This window comes from Lagopus muta, chromosome 2, assembly GCF_023343835.1.
Source record: "Lagopus muta isolate bLagMut1 chromosome 2, bLagMut1 primary, whole genome shotgun sequence".
Lineage (NCBI taxonomy): Eukaryota > Metazoa > Chordata > Aves > Galliformes > Phasianidae > Lagopus > Lagopus muta.
The window spans coordinates 33,922,379-33,946,378 of record NC_064434.1 but is presented as its reverse complement, the minus strand read 5'-3'; the positions used below and the strand labels follow the sequence as shown (position 1 = coordinate 33,946,378).

The 24,000-nt window shown below is 42.2% G+C and overlaps 1 protein-coding gene across 1 annotated transcript; it reads right to left on the bottom strand.

Annotated features, from left to right (window-relative positions):
• Positions 1-119: 119 nt before the first annotated feature.
• On the bottom strand, positions 120-24,000 carry NT5E (5'-nucleotidase ecto). Its single transcript, XM_048934887.1, has 9 exons — positions 23,686-24,000; positions 19,166-19,388; positions 13,350-13,538; positions 11,046-11,243; positions 9,904-10,055; positions 6,330-6,438; positions 5,641-5,790; positions 3,902-4,102; positions 120-2,280 (listed from the first exon to the last, which is right to left on the bottom strand). The coding sequence occupies exons 1-9, from the start codon at positions 23,995-23,997 to the stop codon at positions 2,123-2,125; spliced, it is 1,692 nt and encodes a 563-aa protein (XP_048790844.1). The 5' UTR covers positions 23,998-24,000; the 3' UTR covers positions 120-2,122.

Below are 24,000 nucleotides of genomic sequence, written 5' to 3'. Positions count from 1 at the left end.
TTTATTTTCTTTAGCTGTTATCAGTGAAAGTCAGATTTATTTCCCCAAAGTCTCAGTGAGCAACAGTACAGGATGATATAAAATAAGGCATAGGCTTTGCTGAAGGTGCAATTATTGTTGTGTTCCTTAAAGGACATTTAGAAGAACAGACTAGGATTACAGGGTTAGAAAAGAAGACAACATGAGACAACATGAGTCTGTTCGTAATGTTTTCTAAAAATTTATTAGTACAAAAATGTGTGGAAGATTTTTCCAGTAAACCTGTATGTGTTGGCTCAGCCTTCCTGAAAGGGGTTGTGCAAAGGAAACATGCAGGGATTTTAACAAGTTTTAATCACAGAACAACAGAGAGATATCTTCATATCTTAAACATTTCTTGAGATTTTGCTTTTCAGACAATTCCTCTTTTTTGCTTTTACAAATGATCCAAAATAATTAGTATTTATAGTTAAAAGCATTAATGTTCTTTGTCTACACAGTTTGCATTAACTGTCTGTATTACTTTTGTAAACCTTTTCTTGCTGCTTGCTGAGAGAAGGTGTAGCTGTGTTGTTTCCCTCTGCGCACACCAAAGGAGTTTGATCTCACTTCCTTTTTTGTTTAAACAAACACAACAAACAAAATACGTGACATGCAGATACAGCTCAAAATCTGATGTGAGGGTGCAGCTCAGTCCATACACAGTGTCTCTGTTATTGGCTTTACCTTGCTTTGGGGAAGACCATTCTGTAAACCAATAGCTTTAGGAGTTACATTGACAAGTCACCCCTGCCGCCAAGGTCGGCTGTTCCTTGCCTCCCTGTTCTAACCAGGGAGGTTAGAACAGTTTAACCAATGCAACTCTGTAATCAAATCTCTTCATGCACAACTCTTGAATTTATGTGAATAATCGTTTAGATCTTGAAATTTAAACACACTGCAGTTTCCCTTAATGTGATGCACCTTCTCCATGTAGTCTGTGGGCATCATGTGTTGAAGAGGTGAGTAACTTGGCTCTTGATAAAAAGTGTCATTTGCTTTCCAGAAAATCAAGGTAGGTTTATTCAGAATTCTTCACATCCGTTTAATAGAGCAGTAAACAATATGGAAGTATGTTGATGTCAGTTCTGAATGGAACTTCACATTTATCTTATTTCTGACTCGATCCTCATCAACTTGGCACTTACAGCTGGGTTTTTAAAGCAGTCTATCCGTATAGGAAAGAGGCTTTTGAGTTATGATTGCTGCTATGATAAGCCAGGTTATGCTGTAAAACGCCCCATTACTGGGAAGCTTCCAAAGGATTCCCTGGCGCTGCAGGCATCTGTGTGTATCTGGTGTCCTCTGTGAACACTGCTGGTACCGGTAACTGCTGGGATTCCTGTCTGAGTGTAAAATGGAGCATCTGTCTAGAAAATAACCTTAGATATTTTGTTCTGACTCTAGCTGTAGTCCCCACATCGGTTCGTGTTAATTGGTGAGGTTATATATTTGATTTGTCAAAATCTATTGAAATCAAATCAAGCTTTATTAATGGAAAACATGAGTAAGCTGCTGTGTCTTACAAAGTAAAATGCAAAACACTTTTTAAATTGCACATAAATGGACGGATGCTTTTAATGAGTTTAATCCAGCTCATGTAGGCATCAGTGCAGGTAAGATAATAACTGGAAGTAAGCTAGATTTCTGAGATACAAAGCTTGAACCCTGACTGGAGGTCAAAGAGAAGTGTGCGTGCTTATGATATATCTACTTCTAGAAGCTCATTTACATTACTGGAATCAGATTCTTGATCAAGTCACTGAAGCAGCTGCAAGAATCAACGAGTTTAAGAGATCCTATTTTGGTCAGTGGTTGTTTTGTGATGAAGCATTGATACTTTGCTTCTCGAAACCTCAACCTGAATGGTGGGTGACGCCGGTTTGTGCTTGCTCTTTCAAAGTGAGGAAAGCCATGAATTCTGCCCCAGACTCACTTCAGAAATGGATGGGTCAAAGACAGTCCTTGCTATTAATTGACTCCATGCAGAAACTCAAACATTTGTTTTAAGGTTTGGGAAAAGAGAACAGTCCTCTTCTCTCCACCTCAGCACCATCTCTGTCCTCCACCTCTCTTCCAAATGTAAACACTTGAGGAAAAAAAATCAGCAATGCCAGAATGTTACAGTGAACAAAGCAGAAATCAGAGTAAGACTTCCTTGGATGAGGCTCCCAGAAGAAAACTTTATTCGACCTTCAACTGCTGGGTAAACTCTTTTCATTCTATCAAGATAACGGGAAACCACCTCGATGTCAGGTTCACCTAAAACAAGCAGAAATGATGAGCATTCTCTGCAGCAGACAAGCCCTGCACCCAATTTAGAACTGCAGATTTAGCACAAGCCTTAATGACTGGCTTTTATATTCACGGCCCTCCTGACTCAGGCAGCTTACTGTCTGAACAGTGTAGGGTGGGCAGAGAGTTGGATTTTAAGAAGAGATAAAACCACCACTTTGTGGTGGCTTGTAGCAGAAAGTTTTGGTGAAATCATATTTAACTGGAGAACAAAACCTTTCAGTTGGCTGGCTTTCTTGTTTGCTTCTGTTACAATGGAAATTTGGGTAGTTCCCACCTCCTTTGGATAGAGTGCTGTAGAGCTGGCTTTCTTTTAAGAAGAATGTCCGATCTGGGTATTGCTGTGCCGCACACAAAAATTGTCTACGGTCAAATATCCTCATGAGTTACTGCAGCCACTATCTCCAGTGGGCTCTTTCTGATGCAGACTCTTGGACTTCTGAAGTGCCACACATCCCTTTTCAAAGTAATTTCCATTTTGCTCCACTGACGCAGGGAAAGATGCTGCAGGAACCTTTCAGACTGGTCACCTTTCACTGCTCCTACTGGATATATCTCTGTGAATTTGTTTCTGCATTATTTACTAAAACCTACAGCCCCTTGTATAAACTGTGGGCTGAATCTGACTGTAAATGTTGCTCCTACTTGTAAGAATCAACTTTAAATTGAAACATCCTGACAAACCAAAAAATAGTCTGTAAGAGAGGTCTGAAAGGAAGTGGTTTTTTGATAGTACAAACATGTTTAACTAAACCACCAGAAGTATAATCACTCTGGGATCAGAATGCACCAAGTGAAAATTCTGTATGATGCAGATGTGATCCTAGAAGAATTTTTTTTATATAGGGTGTTTCTGAAATCACAGAATGTATATAATGAATTTCAACCTCAAATATTTTAAAAGTTTCCCTTTATCCTAAAAGATCCCCTCATCAACCATATGCAGACTTACCTAACAGTTTGTGCTATGATAAGGGATCTTAATACAGCATTGGGTATCACTTCTCTCTGTAGCATGGCTTCTGTCAGCACCCCGAGTGCTGCTGCCTTACAGCATCATGCTGCAGAGCTCATGAGAAGCGTGGTGCTGTTGGGGTGTGGGCTGATGCCCCTTCCTCTGGTGGTGCTTGCTTGAGCTCTATGTCCTGGAGTAGCAGAGGTGGTCATTCTGCCTGCAAATACCTCCACAGAGTGCAAATATGAGGTCTGAAGGAAATAGCACCTTTTGTTCAAATGCACTGTTGACTAATTAGTGCAAACGCAAGGCAGCACGCAATACTTACTCTCCACTGTTTGTTTTGTTGTTGTTTTTTTTCTTTCTTTTTCTGTGGTTTACTATGATTCCAGAACTGTGCTCTTACAGAGCCAAATGGATGAGGCTCACTTTCTTTGGGAAACTTTTGAACTTATTGAAACATTTGTGATTTAACTGAAATTTAAAAGTGTAATTGCTGACTAAAACCAAAACTAGCACTCCAGAGCCATCAGATTAGAAGCAAGTTTATCCAATAAAAGCAAAACATCTGACACTTTTCCTACAGAAAGATCTTTTAGGATTTGTCTGCTACATTCTCAGAGCTGTACTTACCTTTGCTGTATGCGAGGTGGTTGTCTCTCAGCATGTGATAGCCATCTCCACCAAACAGCATATAGGACGGAAGAGTCACATTGTATATTTCGTCCATCTGCAGTGGGATGTAGGCTGGGACTCTGCAGGCTGTGCAAAGCACTTCTATGCTAACAGCTCTGTTTCCTGGGGCTCTGGAGAGATCATAGACCACGTGGATACCTGCAGGAGATAGGTTTGAGTGCCGCTTTAAGCAGTGCCTGTTGAACACGTGGCACTCAGCTGCGTCCTCCCATCATTTTGAAGATTCTATACATTCGATTCTGTGACTGAGGTTATATTGGTTCAAGGGATGCCAGCTAACGTCCTGTTTTCTTAGTACTCAAATCGACTTTTATGCAAGAAAACACATGAATTTAGAGAATTGCTGAAATACTGCCTTGCCTCGCTTGTGTGATCACCTGCTCTTTTTACTGTAATTCTCCAGAAACAAACTGGAAACTGCAAGGTTGAGAATACTGTCTGATTGCTGTCAGCATCTGCTCTCTCTTTCCACTGTCTTGTTCAGTGAAATGACTTTTCAAGCCACGCAGCCTATTATGGGTAACAAGCGCTGTCCTGAAGAAAAGAGAGCTAAGCCAAGATTGAATGTTGCAGCTCCTACTCACTGTAGGAGAATGAATGTTTCTCACAGTGAGCCCTCCTTGTGCAAAGCCTGGGCAGGGCTAGGTCGTGAGAACAGCATTACCAAGAATCTGCTGCTCAGGAAGCCACTAACAGCCAACCTAAAGCACAGCAGCTCATCTGACCTTGGCTCTCTTCCTCTCTGCATCTTCTGTCCCAAGCCCTTTCCAGAGCTACTAGGTATCTTTTCTTCTTTCTTTGTAAGACAAGGCAGTGCTGCTGCCTTACCCTGGCGGTAGGTAACTCATTAGTAAGAGCACTTGCCACCTGTGAGATGCAGGTTGTGTCTTTGTACATGGGGGTTCTGGATCTCATGAGGGCTGAGTGCCCCCAACACCAGGCTGTGTGGGGAGAGGCAAGGAGGGAAGTTGCTTGGCCTCTGCCCTTGGGCCTGGCTTTTCTGCTATGTAAACAAAGAAATCTGTGCAGTATCGCAGGCAGAGCAGGAATAAACATGCCTGTAACGTAGCACGCATCTGGATAAATATCTGGGGAGCTGTGTTTCAAGAAATGCATGCTTTTAATATTAACTGTTTGTCTCTAAAATATTTAGAAATACTCTGGAGCAATTCCATGGTCTGCTTGAGACTAATTCTAAACACATCCCCAATCATTAGGCAATGGCACAAACTGATTCTGATAAACCAACAATGAGCAGCAACCAGCAGGAAAGTCTGGTGTGGGGTATGAGGTAGGCTGTTGGTGAAGAACTGAGAACAGGAGCTTGTCGCTGCGATTACTGTGTTAAAACTCTACCTGACCATGCCTTCCTGTAGTTAATTAAAGCATTGAGCTGCTGTTGCTTATGGGTTACTGAAACAACAGGGAATCCTGTCTCTGCTGAAGAATCATTGATAGCTTATGCACTGTGGGGCTTGAGCAGCTCAGCTAAAACATCTTCAGGATAAATAGTGTCAGTTAGCTGGCACAGATGAAGCACGGAGCTGGAGTACGCTGCCAGCTTGCTTTCCGTTTTTAAACAGGCAATGCAAAAGTCTCTCAAGTGTCAGACAAACACGGCCTGTGGAAAGGAGGGCTCTTTTAGAAAACCAAGGCAAGGAAGGAAGAAAGCATACCTCCAACCTGCAACAGCTCTCCCGTTCCTCTTCCGTACCTGCGCACGCTGTGCTCAAAAGCTTCTTTCAGTGTGGAACCTTTCAGCGTTACCAAATCAAAACGACCTCCAAATGGCAAAACAGACAGCAGATCTTCCATAGTGATGCTACCTGGGAAAATGAGACTTCATTTACATTGGTTTAGGTAAAAAAAAATTACTATCTTTAACTTTGGCAATTTTTTCAATTGCTGAGGATGAACTCATGTAGCCCTGAAGAAGGATTAAGCTAAAGTGAAAAAATGTGTTTGTTTTCAATTTCCATTTATCCAATATCAGGAAAAAGGGATCTGTAAAATGTCAAGCATTCAGAAAAAAAAAAAAAAAAGATTCATGGCAGACTACAGAGAGCTTGCAGCAACCATAGCATATGTCCTTCTACAGTAGGAGGTGAAGAACAGTAGGAGGTGAAGCTACTGTCTTCCTTTGTTCCACGGCAGCAAGGTGAGAATGAAATTATAAAAAGCACTGTGTATAAACAATACTAAAAACTTCTGATGTCAGCTTGAATGCAGTTGCACTGCAATAGTAGAGAACTATTTCAGAATGTCCCATCAAAACAAGCCCATTCCTAACACTGTGTTCAGGCTTGCATAATAACTTGCTAATTCTTTCTTGAAAAGCCAGCACTCAGCACGTAACTCTACGTACCATTAGCACTCCGTTCATCGATGGATGCCCGTATCCCACCTCCATTCAGGATGCACAGTGAAACATGGTTCCATGACTTTCTATCTGGACGTCTGACATTCTCGTAAAGCTACCAAAGGAAAACGTTTAAACTGATTTTTAGTCTTCGCTGAGTCCAGGCTGCGGATGTTTACACTCTGAGACTGGAAACAAGCAAAAGGCTTTCTGTCTTCAGACAGAAAATTAATATTTTCTGAATTGAATTAATAAATTCAATATTACCTTCATACCGACTGTAAAATCCTGATTAAAAAAAAAATATGGCAGATCACATTATTTTGCTTTTTTAAACTATTAACAAGAAAAATCCTTGCCTTTTTCTTGAGTGAACCTTCAACTTTTCCCATGGTCTGTGTGTACATAACATTACCAGGGAAAGACAGATGAACAAAGGATGATTTTTTTATGATTCAAACCATTGTGAGAAAGAAGACAAATTATTTGAGCACGTTTGGAGAATCAGAAAGTAAATAAAACCTTAAGTGCAGCTGTACACTACAAATATGCAGGGGAATGTACTGAACAACTGAGCTCCTGTTGAACATTGCAGGGAATTAAGATTTTTCAGCTTCTTTGAGATTGGTTTTTGATATTTAGAATGCTGTTGGCAAAGAAGTGAGATGTAGAAGAGTGGTGGAATATGAAACAGGCATGTTAGATCAGACCCAAACATCTACTTCATGCAGCATCATGTCTGCAACAGTATCCAAACTGTGACAGAAGCAACTTGCAAGGACAAAACAGAATCTGCTTGACACATCATAAGTAGTCAAGAAAGTTGGGATTTACTCTGGGATTTACTCTGTTGCATAAGGATGACAAGCCTACAGAATCCATCATTAGAAATAACTGATTAGAAAAGGAAGAGTTAAGAGAAAGGAAACAAGGGTAATGGAAGGGATGGACTCATTTCCATAATGGAATGCCTATTGTTATGTCTTTTCAGTTGCACAAAAAGACAACTACAGGAAGGGCATGACAGAAATCAATAAATATCAAGAAGGGCATGTGGAAGTTGGATAGGAATCAGCGTACTTTCTCATTTCAAGAATAATGAAAGGTGGAAAAGATTCAGTGAGGGGGTACAAGGATGGCCAAAGACACTGAAACACATCTGATCATGGAATGCTGACGTGAGCCAGGACTGTCTGTCCTGGTCAAAGACAATGGAGGAAAAATATCTGACATGCATAAGATGATGAGTGGTGTGAAGAGAGTGAATAGGGACCAAATGTTCCAGTGCAAGGACGGTCTGTTGGCCTCCAGCAGGCATCCAGCCAGGGCACAGCAGGCAGTAGATTGGAGAAAGCAAAGATACACAGGTCAGCTGTGGAACGCCCTGCCACCGGATGCTGTGAATGCTGAACAGCGGAAAGGCTCAAGGGGGTGGGGCAAGTTGAATGAAGTTCCAGTGGTGAATAGGGAATACAAAGGTGCTGCTTCTGCCTTGGGAGCTCCCTGAGCTGCAAGCTGCTGGAAGCATACTGGAGTACACACCATCTCCATAGGCTTGCCATACGAATGCTCTGCCCACACCACCATCCCTCAGCCACTTTCGGGGACGAGCCGCTGGGATGGATTTTCCTGTTTTCTGCTCTGGTTCATCCACTTCTTTTCTGCATCCCTTCACTGGATGTTTTGTGACTTCTCACTTGTAGGTGCAGAAATCCTTTGTTGCTCCAGCTTAGTGCTCACTTAAGTGCTCACTATTCTCTGAGTCCAAATCCATTCTTGATTCATAACTCATACTTAATGAGTTGATTTTGCCTGTTGCTGATTTTTTTCAATCTGAACTATATCTTCTGATTTAGTAATTGTCCTAGAACAGACATCATGATTATAAATCTGTAATTGCTCAGTACCTAAAAAAAAAATGTTTAAAATGTGCTCCTACACTCTGCTCTCTTAGCCTTGAACACAGAGGCAATTTAGAACAAGAGTTTACATGCTCCAGTTAACAATTCAGTCATTTCCCCTTTGAGTTCCTTCAAAGTATTTTGTAAAATGCCATCTATATCTGTCAACCTGTTACTCAGATCACATTATTTTGCTTTTTGCAGCCTGTAACAGACCCTGTTACAGGCTCCTGTTGGAGAAGCATCGCTGAACTACATGGACCTCTGTTATGAACAATTATTTAAAGAATCTTTCCATGTTTCTCAGTCTCCAGATTTCCCAGTGTGACTCTAAATATTCAAGCCTGTGTTTCAGACAGGTCTGTTTTATCCCTTGATACCCCTGAATGCACAGCACCAGACAGGAAAGCAAATGTAGAAGTTGTATTGCAAAGAACATAAAAGGTAACCCATGTGGATTTATGACAAATGCAGATGGTTGACTACAGTCTACATTCCAACACACAATGTGTATCAAGAAAGTCCACAGACTTCTGAAGGACAATGAAATTATTTTCTTTAATCTTAAAGAGTGCCAAAGTATTTGATCGATTTTTTTTCCCCAAATAAATATATAGTAATATCTAGTACAAAGCAAGGTACTGCCATTTTAGCAGAACTGAATGCAGATGCACCAACTCTTAATCTAATCTGGAAATCAGCCCATGTACTATAAACTGTCATAAGGATTACAGTGAAAGCCATTCCACGGACTCCATGGACTGGATAAACAGCTTTTGGGAAATATGTAAATAAAAAGGTATTATTAAGTGCAGTTTGATTTTGTGGCAATGCAAGTGGAGATCTATGGCAATTCTCATTTTCTGAAGACAGTTGCATCGGTAAACGTTCCTCTCTGGAGAACGCAAAGGAAATGGTGCTATTGTGGGAGAGTAAAACAACCCAAACCAGTTGGTTTAAAACTGGTAAGAGACTTCTGGTATGATGTGATGAAGCACAGTGACACCTGTAGGAGCAGAGCAAAGCTCCAGGATGGGGTGCTGGGAACACTAGGGTCTCCCCATTGGTCCGCTAAGGCCAGCCTACTAGCCAGGGCCTGTCCAGGAGTAGGAACCAGGAGTAGGGCAGCCAGAATCACCGGTACCAACTGGACACTGGACTGTGAGGAGATGGAGCCTGACCCTGGGGCTGGCACTGGGTCCTCGGGCAGGTGGGCAGGAACAGTGAGGGCTGGCAGTGCCCTCAGGGCTGGAAAGCACCCTAAGACTTTGCAGCTCCTGAGACCTGGCTCTGTTTCACAAAAAGTCCGTAAAAGGGCACTGCCAGCATTGGCTGAGACAAAGGCACTGGGCACACTCACTTGTCAGAGTGAGAATCACAACAGCAGAGTCATGGGCAACTGAGCTGGCTCTCCCTCTCTCTTAAAACTGCAGCCTCAACAGAACAAACAGTTCTCTATATGAGGGTCCATATTGAGAATAAAGTGCTCCCTGCTCTACAAAGCGAGATTCACTGCAGCCTTGCTCCTGCCAAGTCTTTCAAAGGAAGTATGACAAGTTAAAGGGACAGAAAGTAGCAGAGAGCCCGTCCAGGGACAGTTCAGAGACTTGGAGCATTTCATCTGATCACCCTGGAGTAATACATAGATGTGATTGCCACCTGTGGAGGTAGCTTCTTACCATAGCATCACAAATCAAGTTCCCCATGTTGCATTCTTGGAAACGGCATGCTTCGCTGGTACCGTTCAGATAAACACTAGTTGTTCCAATCTCTTTAGAATAATTCCCCAAGTTTTTCCTCCACTCTTCCACTTCTTCTTTAATCTGCTCATCTTCAAATTAGCAAAACAAAAAGTGTGAAATGAGCAGTGCACGCATTTTCAATGTATACAAAACTTACAAAAAAAATAATAATGCTGTGTGTTTCTGAAATTTTACCCTTTTCCTAGAGGCTTTTCCAACAATATGGCATCCACACTCATTCTAAACAAAGCTTAGGGAGGGAGGAGGCAGAACTGCACAAACCAGTGAATAAGTTATTCTCTTGTCACAGCAAGGCCCTCTCTTCTATTCCCCTTACACATATTTTCACCCTGTCCTGCTCCTTCTGAGCAATGGGGTTTCTGCCATCTGCCTTGATAGATGGCAGCTTCTGTTCAAGAATTTGTAATACACAAGTGAGCCTGGTCTTTACTTCACATCATCTCTTCCCCCCCTCCCCCCCCCCTTCTAAAGATAGCTCCTTTGCCTTTAATGCTGTGCTAAAAGGAATACTTGCTCAAGTATCAGTACCAAGGAACAAAGCCATTATAGAAATTAACTCTACACACACATCTTTGCAAATCTAATTCTATCAGAAAACAAACAGGTACAAGAATGTTTGTGTACAGATGTGTCATAACTGCTTTATTGATTTTAAGCCATTTGCAATGTAACTTTGTCAGCAACAGCAACATTTATAATGTTATGTTAAAATTGTACGTTCATGAAATCAGAGCGCCTATCTATCTGAATTTTAGCTTTTTACTGACTCCTAAGTGGGGAGATAAAGTATCACCTGAGTTCCCACAAAAGGACTTTCAGTGATTTTAAACAAAGACATACATTATTGCATTTGTGTATATTCAAGGGCCTTTCTATCTCACTCTTTAGAAAAGGAAATATAGAGGAAAATGCATACAACAGTGACACAGCCTGAACTCCACGCTGAAGTGAGCTGCAAGTGCAGGAAGAAAGCTGAATTCTTCTGCAACATTGTGCTACATATTTAACACAGAAATACTGGAACTGTAGTAGAGCAAGCAAATTCAAAGTCCACTTACCTTCAGGAACACTGCTGTCCAGCAGGATAGGATTTCCAACTGCTTCAACTACATTTCCTTTCTTGTCAAATGTAACATTCAAGTAACCAAGATATTTTCCATAGGCATAAGCTTGTACCACTGGCACCTTCCTCCCATCATCTGAGTCAACCATGAAGGGATATGGGCCAGCTGGCTGCTCGGTGGAGGGAGGGGTTCCTGCACAAAACAACCACGTGAAGAGGGGCTTCAGCTCATGTGCCCTTCAAGGAATTGTAAGAAGGAATTTCAAATGCCTCCTATCTTTAAAAAAATAAATAGTATATTATGCAGAACCAACTATGAAAGCAAGTGCACATTTAGTTGCTCAGTTATGTTAATTCAGAAGAGATTATGTCATTTTGAGGACTTGGGCTCCAATAACCACCACAGTGTTTTTTAAGTTGTGACAGTGCACTCCTCCAATGACATCATGTCACAATGGCAACAAAGGCACTTTTCATTCAGATGATCCAAATCTAAGCCTCTAAGTAATGCACACACCATCCTCTGGCTGAAAAACCTTCACACTACATTGCTCTGTACCAGCTAGGAAAAAAAAAAAAAAAAAAAAAAAAAAAAAAAAAAGAAGAAGAAGATGAGTAAAACATAGAGGGGGAAAAAAAGATGTTGAGATAATACACAGAATACCTACAACAGTTCTTTTTTTTTTTTTTTATCAACACCCAACTGATTTTTACTATACCAAGCTTAGTCGCCAAAATTTCAGACAGCTTGCAAACCTGTTGCAAAAGAAAATTTCATCAGCACAAGAGTTAAGTAGTCATGGATTTAAAACTTACTGCCCTGAAAAGTTTCAAGTGTGTTTAGATGTAAGACCTGTAAGAAACAGATACATTAAAGCAAGATATTTCCAGAGCTCTTGGCTCAATCAGCATAGGCTACTATGGGTTTAGAAACCATGCAGTGGAGGAAGTGGCAAAGCAAGCCATGTAGCAACTGTCCCAGGGTGCCAGCCGACTCCCTGTAGCCTTGATAATACAGCTGAGTAGCATCGCACCCTCTGATATTCCCATCAGCACCTCTGCCCTATCACCAGCAAAGGCCCGGGTGGGGTGGCTCCAAGAGGTGTCCCACGCGTGGTGACAGGTCCTGCTGCAAAGCCCCACAGCCTGCTGCTCTTCTCCATGTTTTCCATTCATGGGAATGCTTCCCTCTTACTCCAATGGGTGAGAGCTGGGCGGCCTGCAGGCAAGGGCAAGTGGGTGCGTAGAAGGGGGAGTGGAAGGAAAGCACACTCCTGACTTCCACTGCTCACAGCACAGCTGGTTTCCTCCCATTTGTGGTTGTTTATGTAGCATGAAATCCGGGGATGATAAGTATGACAAATGTTCCTTCCAGAACTCTAATGCAAGTCATATTCATCTCTAATCCCTCCTCTTCTCAAGAGGGAATGACTGTAACAAATGACAAGCTGAACCAAGTTCACAAGAGAGCCATTTTTTCCTACTTTTAGCCCGACTGACAGAGTTGGTTTCTTAGAGGAGTCCAGGTCCCTTCACTACTTGACTTTTATTTTAGGAAGAATTGAAGGAATCCCGTAACTAATGAGAACCCCAAAGTATTTATGCATACAGAAGTGGCTTTAGTTTTTTTTTTGGAACTGGAAAAGGAACTGGTTTTGATCTTTTGCCCTTCTCTATTCTTTGAATGAATGGAACATTAGCAAGAGAAAGTTACGCTTTCTGGTCATTATTTTAGTTTCTATCTATGGTTAATGAGTCCTTTGCAAAGGAGTCTGTATTCTGCCATATAAATCCATGATGAATGCACACACTGAGTACTGTATCCATCCTTCATTTTCCCATTTCCAAAACAGTTCAGTAAAACTTCAGAAAGAATGCCACCAGTGGGCAGCAGGCTGCAAATAAGAAAAAAGAGCAAGGTCCCTGCAGGACATGCAGCTCAGCAGTGGAATGCCCTACAACCAGCTGTTGTGTGGAAAGGCTGAAGGGCTCAAGGGGAGTTGGGGCAAGTTCACGGAAGAGAAGTTCCAGTGGTGACTAAGAAATACTAAGGAGCTTCTTCAGGCTTGGGAACTCCCTGAGCTGCAAGCTGCTGGCAGCGTATTTGAGTACAGCATCTCCACAGACCAGTCTCTGTTATCACACATTATCACCAAAGGGTGATAGTGAAGTTATGGATAGGTACCAGGTATGAATATGGCCAGCACTGCTGGCAGTAAATTGTGAAAGTCCTCTGAGTTTAAAGAGAAACAGTTTCAGTTTTGTTATAGAAATAACATTTCAGCATGAAGTAAAATACCTGTATAGAGAAATGTGTTGGTATGTCCTCCAATAACAACATCCACTCCTTTCACCTTTTGGGCAATATTTTTGTCCACAGTAAAGCCAGAGTGCCCTAGTGCAATTATTTTGTTTACTCCCATTGCTGTAAGTTTGTTCACTTGCACTTGCAATGCTTCAATTTCATCTTCAAAGATTACATCATTCCCTGGGGAAAAAAAAAAAAAAAAAAAAGGAGGAAGCATGAATAAATGTATTTACAAAGCATCTTAATTACAAGCTTTTTTAACACATAAATGTCATATTGGATTCTTTTTTTTGTACAATTAATGGAAATTTGAATGGCAGTGACTTTCAAATGTTCATAATTGGTTCAATCTCCTAACCTGATCTGAAGTTCTTCTGTCTCTCAAAAATATCTGCACGCGTAGACTAATTCAAGTTTTTGATACTGAAATGTACTTGCCTATACTAAACAAGTTACAACTCCACTTAAAAAAATTAATAATGGCCATTATTTTTACTTTTATTATTATTTAGCTGGAAAAAGAAAACAAAATATATCAACAAGTGCCTGGGTGTAAACATTTGCACATAGAACTATGAAGCTTTTTTCTTCCCAAATTATATTTCTTTGAGATGTTCCCACTCCACTTGAGTTAAATCTCTCTCTTTTTACTGTACACTCATCTCATTTTTCTCCCCTCTTCTGAGGCTTTAAGCATCAACTACTTCAAAGTCCTGCCTTGTTATACAAATGATCTCATCTAACATGGACCTCTACCAGTAACGCCAAATGGCTGCACAGCAAATGAGCTGCTGTCCCAAAATGAGAACATAAAGAATGGAAAGTCTGGAAAGGAGAAAGCTCTTCCAGACTACAATGTTGGGAAACTCGCAATCTTTCTGAAACGTTTCTGTGCCTGGCTGAAATTATTCTAATGTGACAAACAGTTACAAGAACATCAGACAAATAGGCATTTTCATCCTAGTCATAGTGCTTACAGTTGCACAAAAGGACTTCCTATGTAAGAATTTCTTCAGCGAAGCTTTAAGAACAGAGTCAACAAACTGTCAGCCTTAACTGTTCAGTGAAGACAACTGAATAGCATTTCAACCCATTCCTTGTCTACCTAATGCCTCCTCTTCCTGTAGTTTTTCAATCAAGCTGTTTTGAAATATGCCTTTAAAGTCAAAAGATTTACATTATTTCATAACAAAGGGAGGAGTGAAACTAATTCTTAATTCAATGCAAAATGTCTCAGGAAATGAAGAGGAAACTGCCACAATAGAAGAGATAAAAGGGGGTTATATAAATTGGTTATCCACCACGCCCGCTGAATAGCTCTACAACTGCCAGAGGGAATCTCTGTACTGCACATTTCAGAGCAAATTGCGTAGAGCATCCCTACATTTTTTTCTTGAGGACCTCTTCTTAGGATCAAAAAGTCAGAAACTAATTGAGGTTTGGAAGGGCCTTCCAGGGGCCATCAACTCCAAAGCCTACTTGGAGCAGGAACTCAAAGCCAGATGAGGCTGTTCAGGTCCTGTCGAAGCAAGTGGAAAATCCGCAGCCTCACTGGGCAACCTGCTTCATGGATTAGCCACTCTTAGCATGACAAATCTTTTCCTTACATCCTGCCATTATTTCCTGTGGTGCTACTAGAGCCCATTGTCTCTTGTCCCTCCTTCAGACCCTTCTCAGAAAGGTCTCTTTCTGTTTTCTTTCTATTAAGACAATGGAAGACACAAATTATGTCCCCCTTAGCCTTCCTTCTCCAGGCCACCAGCTTCAGTCTCTCTGTGGGCTTGACTGAAGCTGGGCCTAGTGCAGAGCTCCTTGCAGGAGACAAAGTCTGAGAAGCGCTCCATGAATATAGGCCCTTCATGTGCTCATCTCATCAAAGAATCATAGAATGGTGTGGGTTGAAAAGGACCACAATGGCCATCTAGTTTCATACCCCCTGCTATGTGCAGGGTCACCAACCACCAGACCAGGCTGCCCAGAGCCACATCCAGCCTGCCCTTGAATGCCTCCAGGGATGGGGCATCCACAACCTCCTTGGGCAACCTGTTCCAGTGTGTCACCACCCTCTGTGTGAAAAACTTCCTCCTAATATCTAACCTAAACCTCCCCTGTCTCAGTTTAAAACCATTCCCCCTTGTCCTATCACTATCCACCCTCGTAAACAGCTGTCCCCCCTCCTGTTCATAAGCTCCCTTCAAGTACTGGAAGGCCACAATGAGGTCTCCCTGAAGCCTTCTCTTCTCCAAGCTAAACAAGCCTGGTTCCCTTAACCCTTCCTCCCAGGAGAGGTTCTCCAGCCCCCTGATCATCTTAGTGGCCCTCCTCTGGACCTGCTCCAAGAGCTCCATGTCCTTCCTGTACTGGGGGCCCCAGGCCTGGACACAGCACTGCAGATGGGGCCTCACAAGAGCCGAGTAGAGGGGGAAAATCACCTTCCTCTCTCTGCTGGCCACCCCTTTTTTAATGCAGCCCAGAACACAGTTGGCCTTCTGGGCTGCAAGTGCACACTGCTGGTTCACATCCAGCTTCTCGTCCAACAGGACCCACAAGTCCTTCTCCGCAGGGCTGCTCTCAAGATCTTCCCCTAGTTTGTATAAATACTGGGATTGTCCCGGCCCAAGTACCTTGCACTTGGCCTTGTTGAACCATCTGTGGACCAGCTACAGCAGACATGCACACCATAGCGTGGAGATCAGTAGAGAGCAGAGATCTCCAAATGAAGGGCAAGATGTGGACTGGCTGTGACAGCAGGCAGTTCCCTGTACCTTCCAAAGGGATTGCTGCTCTGGGGACATGAGTAATGCTCTCACAGGCTCTCCTTGAGCTAATCATGTCACACCGCACAGCTTCAAGTCTCAGCCATGGCACTGCTTCATCGAATTTAGCTGAAATTGGCCAGCAGGTTCAACACTTATACAGCAGGGAACTGCAATAGCAATTGAATTTCTCATTTCTCTAAGGCATGAGGCAAAAAGCAACAAACTGCCTAGTGCTCCACTGCGGTTCTTAACTAAGAGTTATTCTGTCAGTATTTCACTTATCTCTCAAGTTATTAAACTGAGGTGACGTCCTCTTCTTCTTTTAGCCAGGGGGAGATTTTCAGATAAAACATCCAAACTGAACTGAGGAAAAGAACTGTCTGCATGTTAAAAATACTATGCAAGCCAACCAGAACAAAGTGGATAAATGGAATTTAAAATGACATTTTAGAAAACCGGCCAAGTTGACATTTTTAGTAAATATTTTTCTGCCGTTAGGGTTTTTTTGAGTAAGCTACTTTGGGTTTGTACCTTACACGACTGTGGACAAAACTAGATGTATTATTTAACAACAACAAATGGGTATATAGCAGGTATGTGGCACTTCTCGGGACAGATAAAGACATGAATTATTTTGGGAGTTCACAACATAAAGAATAACAAGAACAAGTCAGACACTCAGTGAGTTGGTAGCATCATATACAAGAATGTCGACCTCCAGATTATCAGACACCGGTCTGTCAGCATATCAAGGTATGAACAACTCATGCAGGACATGTGGCTGGGCGTTCAGCTGAAATAGATGCATACAACCACTCTGAGAGGAACTTTAGAAAAACTGCTAATTGGCTCTAATCTATAAATTGCACTGAGTGCTGCCCATCCCTATGGTTTCCCAAAGTAAAATTAACAGTACCTTCAGCAGAGATTAATTGTTCCTTCACAATAGCAACGCTGAGGTTTAAGGACTTCTTAATTTCAGTGTGTTTTAGTATGTCAGCTGTTCTACACTATGAAAAGTACAGGCTTTAACAACAATTTAATAACTGTGTTTTGTTATTGAGATCTAAAGATGGAAGAAATCGTACTTTAAAAAAAAAAAAAAAATCTGTGGAAAACAGTTGTGTAGGAATTCACATTTCAGCATTTTCAAGTTTCCTATTACAAAGTCCTGAAAATGCCCTAAGAGTGTACAGCATGCCAAAGCAATTACAGCTCAGTCTGAGCAAATTGAACTATCTGAGAGAAGCATGTAGAGATCAGCAAGGGAATGAGTTTAAAATGTACTCTTTATGTTATTCATGGCACTAAGGAATTAGGCTGATACCTGTTTTGCCACTGTCCCTCCTCTACCACAATTTTCTCAGTCTGAAGGACTGCTAGGTCCTAAGTTCTAGTCACTGAGATACACAAACATATTTTGAACTCACAGTTTTCAAAGCTTCCAAACGTTCCTTCACTTCACTCACTGAAAAGGCAAAGCAGAAAGCTATAAAAGCCCAGATCACTATAAATGGTAGCTGTTAGATTTTGCCCTGCTGTTCACTCACACTGTGGGATATACTTAGCTTAGTGCTTCTGTAGCTGCTTATACGGAGCTAACAAGCTTTCCCTTCTAATCTTGTCTTTTCTAGTTGTGGTTGCTGATAAAGTGTCTCAGCATATTGAGACATTCAATACAGTATTTTTATGTTGCTGGAGATGAATTTAAATGCTGCAAAAATTCAGTCCAGCGTTATCTAGATTTTCCTCTAGTAGAGTTACTTGAAAGGAAATCAGCCTGACATCACCACGCCAACACTGTTGTTTGGAAAAGGAGCAGAGATCTACTTTATTAACTGTTAAAGAAGAACAGTATTGGACAAAATTAGCTGTATGAAGAGTTCTTAGACTCAGCATGATGTCAGATGATACCGGTACACTCTCATGCACTGGTGAAATTCTATTGCCTACTTACACAAAATATGGATTCATTTCCTTTTTCATTAGGGAAAAAAAACAGACAGGGCTTCCAAAACAGTATTGAAAAATAGGAGTCAGATACAGAAGTCTATTCTGACCTCATACATCCGCTCCTTGATAGTTTAAACAAACACTGTAAGAATTAAATGGCACAGAAGGAACATTTTTACATCGTAATACTTGAATATTCCTTTTCTCGGGAAAGATATGCATTACTGCTTCAGCTTTATTGATGTCCAATGGAAAGAGACATAATGAAATGGGTTTTTTTCAGTGCAGAAAGATGTATTAAATCAATATTTAGAGCATCCCAGTTCCTTTTAGAACCTACAGAAATCTAAGAAAGAAAGTTGGATTTTCTTAGAATGGGACTGAAGAGTGAGCAAGCAGTGACTCAGATCTCCCACGGCTGATTCAGATGTTTCCACCCTATTTTATTTATATTTATTCATTTCCATTTCTTTTTACTAAAACCAAAAAGAAAACAAAACCCCTAAATTGATGGAATAGTCAGAAATTGAAAAGTCTCTTCCTCATCAACTCCAATTTTACTCACGAATGAAGCAATTGTGGTAAAAGCTGATTTAGTCTAATTTCTGGAAATATCTGAGGGGTCAAAAACATCTTGGGCAACTTCTGCTTTAAAAACACAGAAGCTCTCCTTGATTTTGCTGGTGCTCAAGCATGGAGGCATCCGTGAGTAAAATTGCAACACAGAGCAATGTATTTGCCTCAACACACATCACTCTAGAGACAAGTTGTATTCATGACTTAACACTTCTTTAAATGGATAAATAGCAATATGAATATATATTTAAAAAAAAAGTGCCAATAAAACTCCCCAAACCACTCCCCCCTGTTTTCCCACAGTGTCACTGGCCTTCCTATTATTCTTAGATATTCAGTGATGCAAGATAATTAACAAACCTTCACCAGTTTAAAAATGAGGAAGTTAAAATGCTCGGTCATACAGGGATGTACCAACAAAACAAGAAACTTTCCATTGAAGACATTCATCATCTTTGGTTCAGACAAGTAGGTAAGCAATAAAGCAGCAGTAAAGGGTACAGACATATTAAAACATACCTGGCTGTGAAAGAAAGGAAGTTTCCTTTGTAGTGTAGCCAATTATGCCTATTTTTTCTGAGTCAATATGTAGTATTTTAAAAGGATGAACGTATTTCATCATTTGATTTCCTAATGGGGTTTTTCCCTTAATGTTTGCACTCAGAATTGTAAAGTTAGCATTTCTAAGTAGAGGATCCAGTAATCCACGCACACCTTCATCAAATTCATGGTTGCCCAAAGCCTGTGAAAAGCAGAAAAAAATGTAAGATACTTCCTCCAATTCAGTATAAATACTCTTATAAATGACATACAAGGTGTGTTTGAGAAAACCAAGTCCGTGTTCTAGGGAAGAATACAATTGCTTGTCTAAACCATCACATTTCTGCTTCCCACAAACACAGAAATGTTACTTTTTATGGTTCAGGTTTCTGCTTTTCAGATGTTCAGATATCAGTACGGATGTGAAAGTGGGAATCTAAAATCTAAGTAGGTGCTTGTATTCATAATTAGAATTCATAATTCAGATTCAGCAGTTTTACATCCTCTAACTGTGAAAGGATTAAAAATAACCCGCAAGTAAAACATGCATTTTGTGTAAGGAAAAAAAAATACTGAAAAAATGTTACAAGCCAATCACAATATGTTATCTTTAAATAAAACGTATTTTAAGAGCTCATGCTTGGATTGCAGTTTTAAAAATACATTTATTGATATTTAGCAATAATTCTTGAGGCCGCACACCTGGGCCTCCAAGTTTAGCACCTGCCAGAAAATCACCACAGAGGGCAGCTATGCAGAAGCTCAGCACACGTGAGGACCTTGTATCACCCTGAAGTGTTAGGAAAGAAAAGGATACATCTATGGAAAGGCAGTGATAGTGTAAGTTGGCGCCTGTAACAAGATTCCAGGTGGTAACTGAGCTGAGTATGACAATGGGGCTGAATTAAGTTAGCCAGCTCTTCTAAACTAAAAGGTGCTCATGATTTCATCCTGAAGGTTAAACAGGAAAAGCTGCATTCATAATCTAAAAAGGCTTATATGCCTCCCTGCTCTACAAACACACATCTGTGTTTGTGCTTTTATTCCCCAAACAGACAATATAAAGGAGGATCCTGAAGCCACAACAAACATGGGAGGTCAGCATTTGAGCAATGAATTGATAATGTCCTTTTTTCCGGGGAGACAAGAATCCTGACTCCTCTGGTCCCCATAGGCAGGGAGCTGCTGGTGTGGTGGGTGCCAAAGCAAGACTGAGGAAAAATCAGGACATCAGCAAGATCTTACTTATCAGGATCTTACAAATCAGATCTTACAAATCAGGACATCAGCAGGATCTTGCATTTGCAACCAACTGCTACTGCTGATGCTAGTGAGAAGATTGCTACCACCCCAGGGAAGGAGGCAAATGGTTCTTGTGTTGCTGCTTCTGCATTTTTCAAGCAGAACCAAGAACTATCTTGAAGAAAATCCTGACTTCAGAAAATGCAATGTGTTCTGACTGTATACCATTTATAACCAAATACTGACTTCAACCTAATTTGTGGTAAGAAAAAAAAATAATAATAAAAAAAGAATCAAATCTATGGAAACTCATTTTGATGTCAACTGATGTTCTGAAAGAATGGTGACAGACTGATGGAGCACCTCAGTACGGTATCAAGCCATTTGCTTTTGGCTGATGCACACACCTTTTGTTCATCCTAAGTACAAAACTATACCCCAAAACAACTGGTGGCAAAAGAAATAAGAATAGGAATTGTGTATAACAGCCATTAGCACATGAACAAACAAATTAAAAAAAATAATAAAAAAAAAAAACAACACGCTTATGAAACCTTGTTTCTCTTGGCTTTGTAGCTTGCATTTATTTCACGTCCATTAGGATAAAAGCTTTAATCAAAACTTTTCCCATGATGTGGGCAGCTATAAAGTCTCTTGTTCATGAGAAGTCACTGGTCTCTAATAATACAGTCTTATTTTTGATGTGGCTTTTCCTCTGGGGAGAAGGATGTGCTGCTCATTTGGGGTTTCTTTACCCAACCACTTTATGCACAGAGCTTCTATGACTTTTTAATCTTAGAGAATAACCCTTCAACAAATCTGAATACACTGATCAATACAAAAATGATTCAAGGATGGAACATCTCCTCTACGAGGACAGGCTGAGAGTGCTGGGGTTGTTCAGCCTGTAGAAGGCTCCACAGAGGTCTGATAGCTGCTGTATCTAAAGGGGGCTGTAAGAAAAAAGAGGACAGACTATTAAGCAGCATCTGTTGTGACAGGACAAGGGGAAGTGGTTTAAAACCAAAAGAGGGGAGGTTTAGACTGGATGTAAGGAAAGGGTTTTTTACAATAAGGATAGTGAAACACTGGAACAAGCTGCACAGAGGTGTATTGGATGCCCTGTCCCTGGAGGCATTCAAGACTGGACCAGACCCAGAGCAACCTGATCTAGCTGTGCACATCCCTGTCCTTGCAAAGGAGTTGGACTACATGACCTATAAAGGTCTCCTCCAATTCAAACAATTCTATGATTCTGTGACAGTGGGGAATAAACAGAAAGATGCAGGTATACAGCATGTGGTCATATAATCCCCCTTTCACAAGAATCAAAGCTGAAAACATTTCAAAAATCAGGCTTCAAGTTAACATATGGATGCAACTTAAAAGTAAAACTAGAATGCTTCTCTCACACTTCCAGTTACTGCCTTTGTGGTACTTCACATGGATTTCAGTGTTAATCACACCAAAAAGGAAAGCTAGTGGCAAGAGGATTTGGAACACAATACCTAGCTAAACAGGAGAAAATAGGCTTGAATTGATAGTGGGCACAAATGAGAAAATGAGAAATCTAAAAAAAACAAGTCTGTATGACTTGTGGAACAAACCTGATAATGCTGCCAAGCTGTCCCAAACACTCCCTTGGCTCTCCTGCCCTCATTCTGTAACGATTTCTGTGACTCATGTTCCCTTCATCCTGTTTGCAATCTTACTTCGGTATCTCAGCTTCCAACCATTTTGGTAAGCTACACCTCTTCTGCCAGGGCTGTGACTTCTCAAATTCTACTTGCAGAAGCACTGACTCACCTTTCTGCAGCATGGCTCACTCCCCATGCAAGTGGATGACTACTTCACTTAAGGCATTAGCATTCAGTACAAGTGTCTGGATACCTGGTATGGTTCAGATTTTTTATTACTTTTATTTTACTACGATGAAAAAGCTAATGAAGTGTCCTAACTGAACTGCCAATGCTTCCTACATCACATCTTCCTAACACTGGGTACTAGCTCAATATTGCTGATCTTGCCCAAAGAAACAACTTCTAATACAACCAGGACTGAGAGAACTGCAGTCTTGTCCATGGACCAGTCAAACCAGCAACCACTAAGGGTGAGAAAGGGCAGCCAGCAGCAAGATTTGGGAAGGAAAGTGGAAAAAACTATCTTGAGTATCATCTTTCTGTGCTCCAGAACTCCAAAGCCTTTCCCAGTTCTACAGGCACACATTCTTCCCCATTATCACTGGGAGGAAACCCCACGGCAATGTTAGTTTTAAAATTAAACAGTCCAGGAGGCCAAGCCAACAACAAGCAGCATCCCTTGCAGCACTGCCTGCCTGGCACGAGGTGTGGCAGGAGAATGCATGGGCCAATGCTTCCCCTTCTGGAGCCGGGAAAGGAAAGCGCACTTCTTTCCACAGAAAGCAAGATAAAGAGAGAGGATGCGATTTGCTCAGAGTAAGATTTTCCTCTCAAGCTGTCAGCTGTGATCAAATAACTACACACTCCCAAACGTAATTTCCATCCCTCTCCTCCCTTCTGGTGTTGTACACAAGCAGAACACATTACAGTAATTTTTTATCATTCTGAGAGAAGAGGTTTAAGAACATGGGGTGACCACGTCCCCACAACCTCATCCCAAATCCTCAACCTTCCCGGCGGCGCTCAGAGGAGGCAGAGTGGAGGCGCAGTGCCGGCTCCCTCAGGTGTGGTGACGGTCTCCATGCTACCTGCAGCCTGCCGGAGCCACTTCGCACCGGACCCTTACGTTCCCTCACAACCCCGAGACTGGCAGGACTGGACACGAGCCGGGGTGTTCCGACTAACACCCCAAATCCAAACCCTCTGAAGCAGCGTTGCCACTGTGACCCGGACCAGACACAGCCGGGCTGCCTGCCCCCAGCATGCATGGCCAGGTGTAATCCCTCGGGCATGCGCTCCTCGACCCGTCAAGCCGGTCTCGGCGTTTTCTGTCGATTCCACCGAGCCCCTCTCCACCAGAGACCCTCCAACCCGCTCGCCCCAAGCCTGTGCCAACAGCGGCTCTTTAGCCGCATCCCAGCCTTTCTGCAGTCTCCGCACACGCTCCACTCTTTGGCTGCCAGCTGACGCCTTTACTCAGCTCAACACTTCTCTTACCATCCCTTATCCCCCCGAGACACGCAGCCCCTCCGTTGCAATACTCAGCAGAAACGAGCAAGGCGGGCACACACCCGGCCCCCCGGGGAGCTAGGAAAGCCCCGCACCGCTCCACTTTACCATGGCATCGTAGCGCAGGAGGTTCATGAAGTGCACGGCCTCCCGACCCTTGAATCGGGAGAACCACACGGTGCCCTGGTACTGGTCCCCGGCGTCCAGGAGCAACACGTTGCTCTGCGCCGCTCGTTCCGCCGCCACCCTCGCCGCCCGCCGCGCAACGCCACCGAAGCAGCCCTGCGGCCTCTCCGCGCAGCCCCGCGCCTCCACGTGCGCGTGGACATCGTTGGTGTGCAGCAGCGTGAGCCGCAGCCCCGCCGCCGCGCTCAGCCACAGCCACAGGCACAGGCAGAGCGCGGCCGAGCCGTGCGCCATACC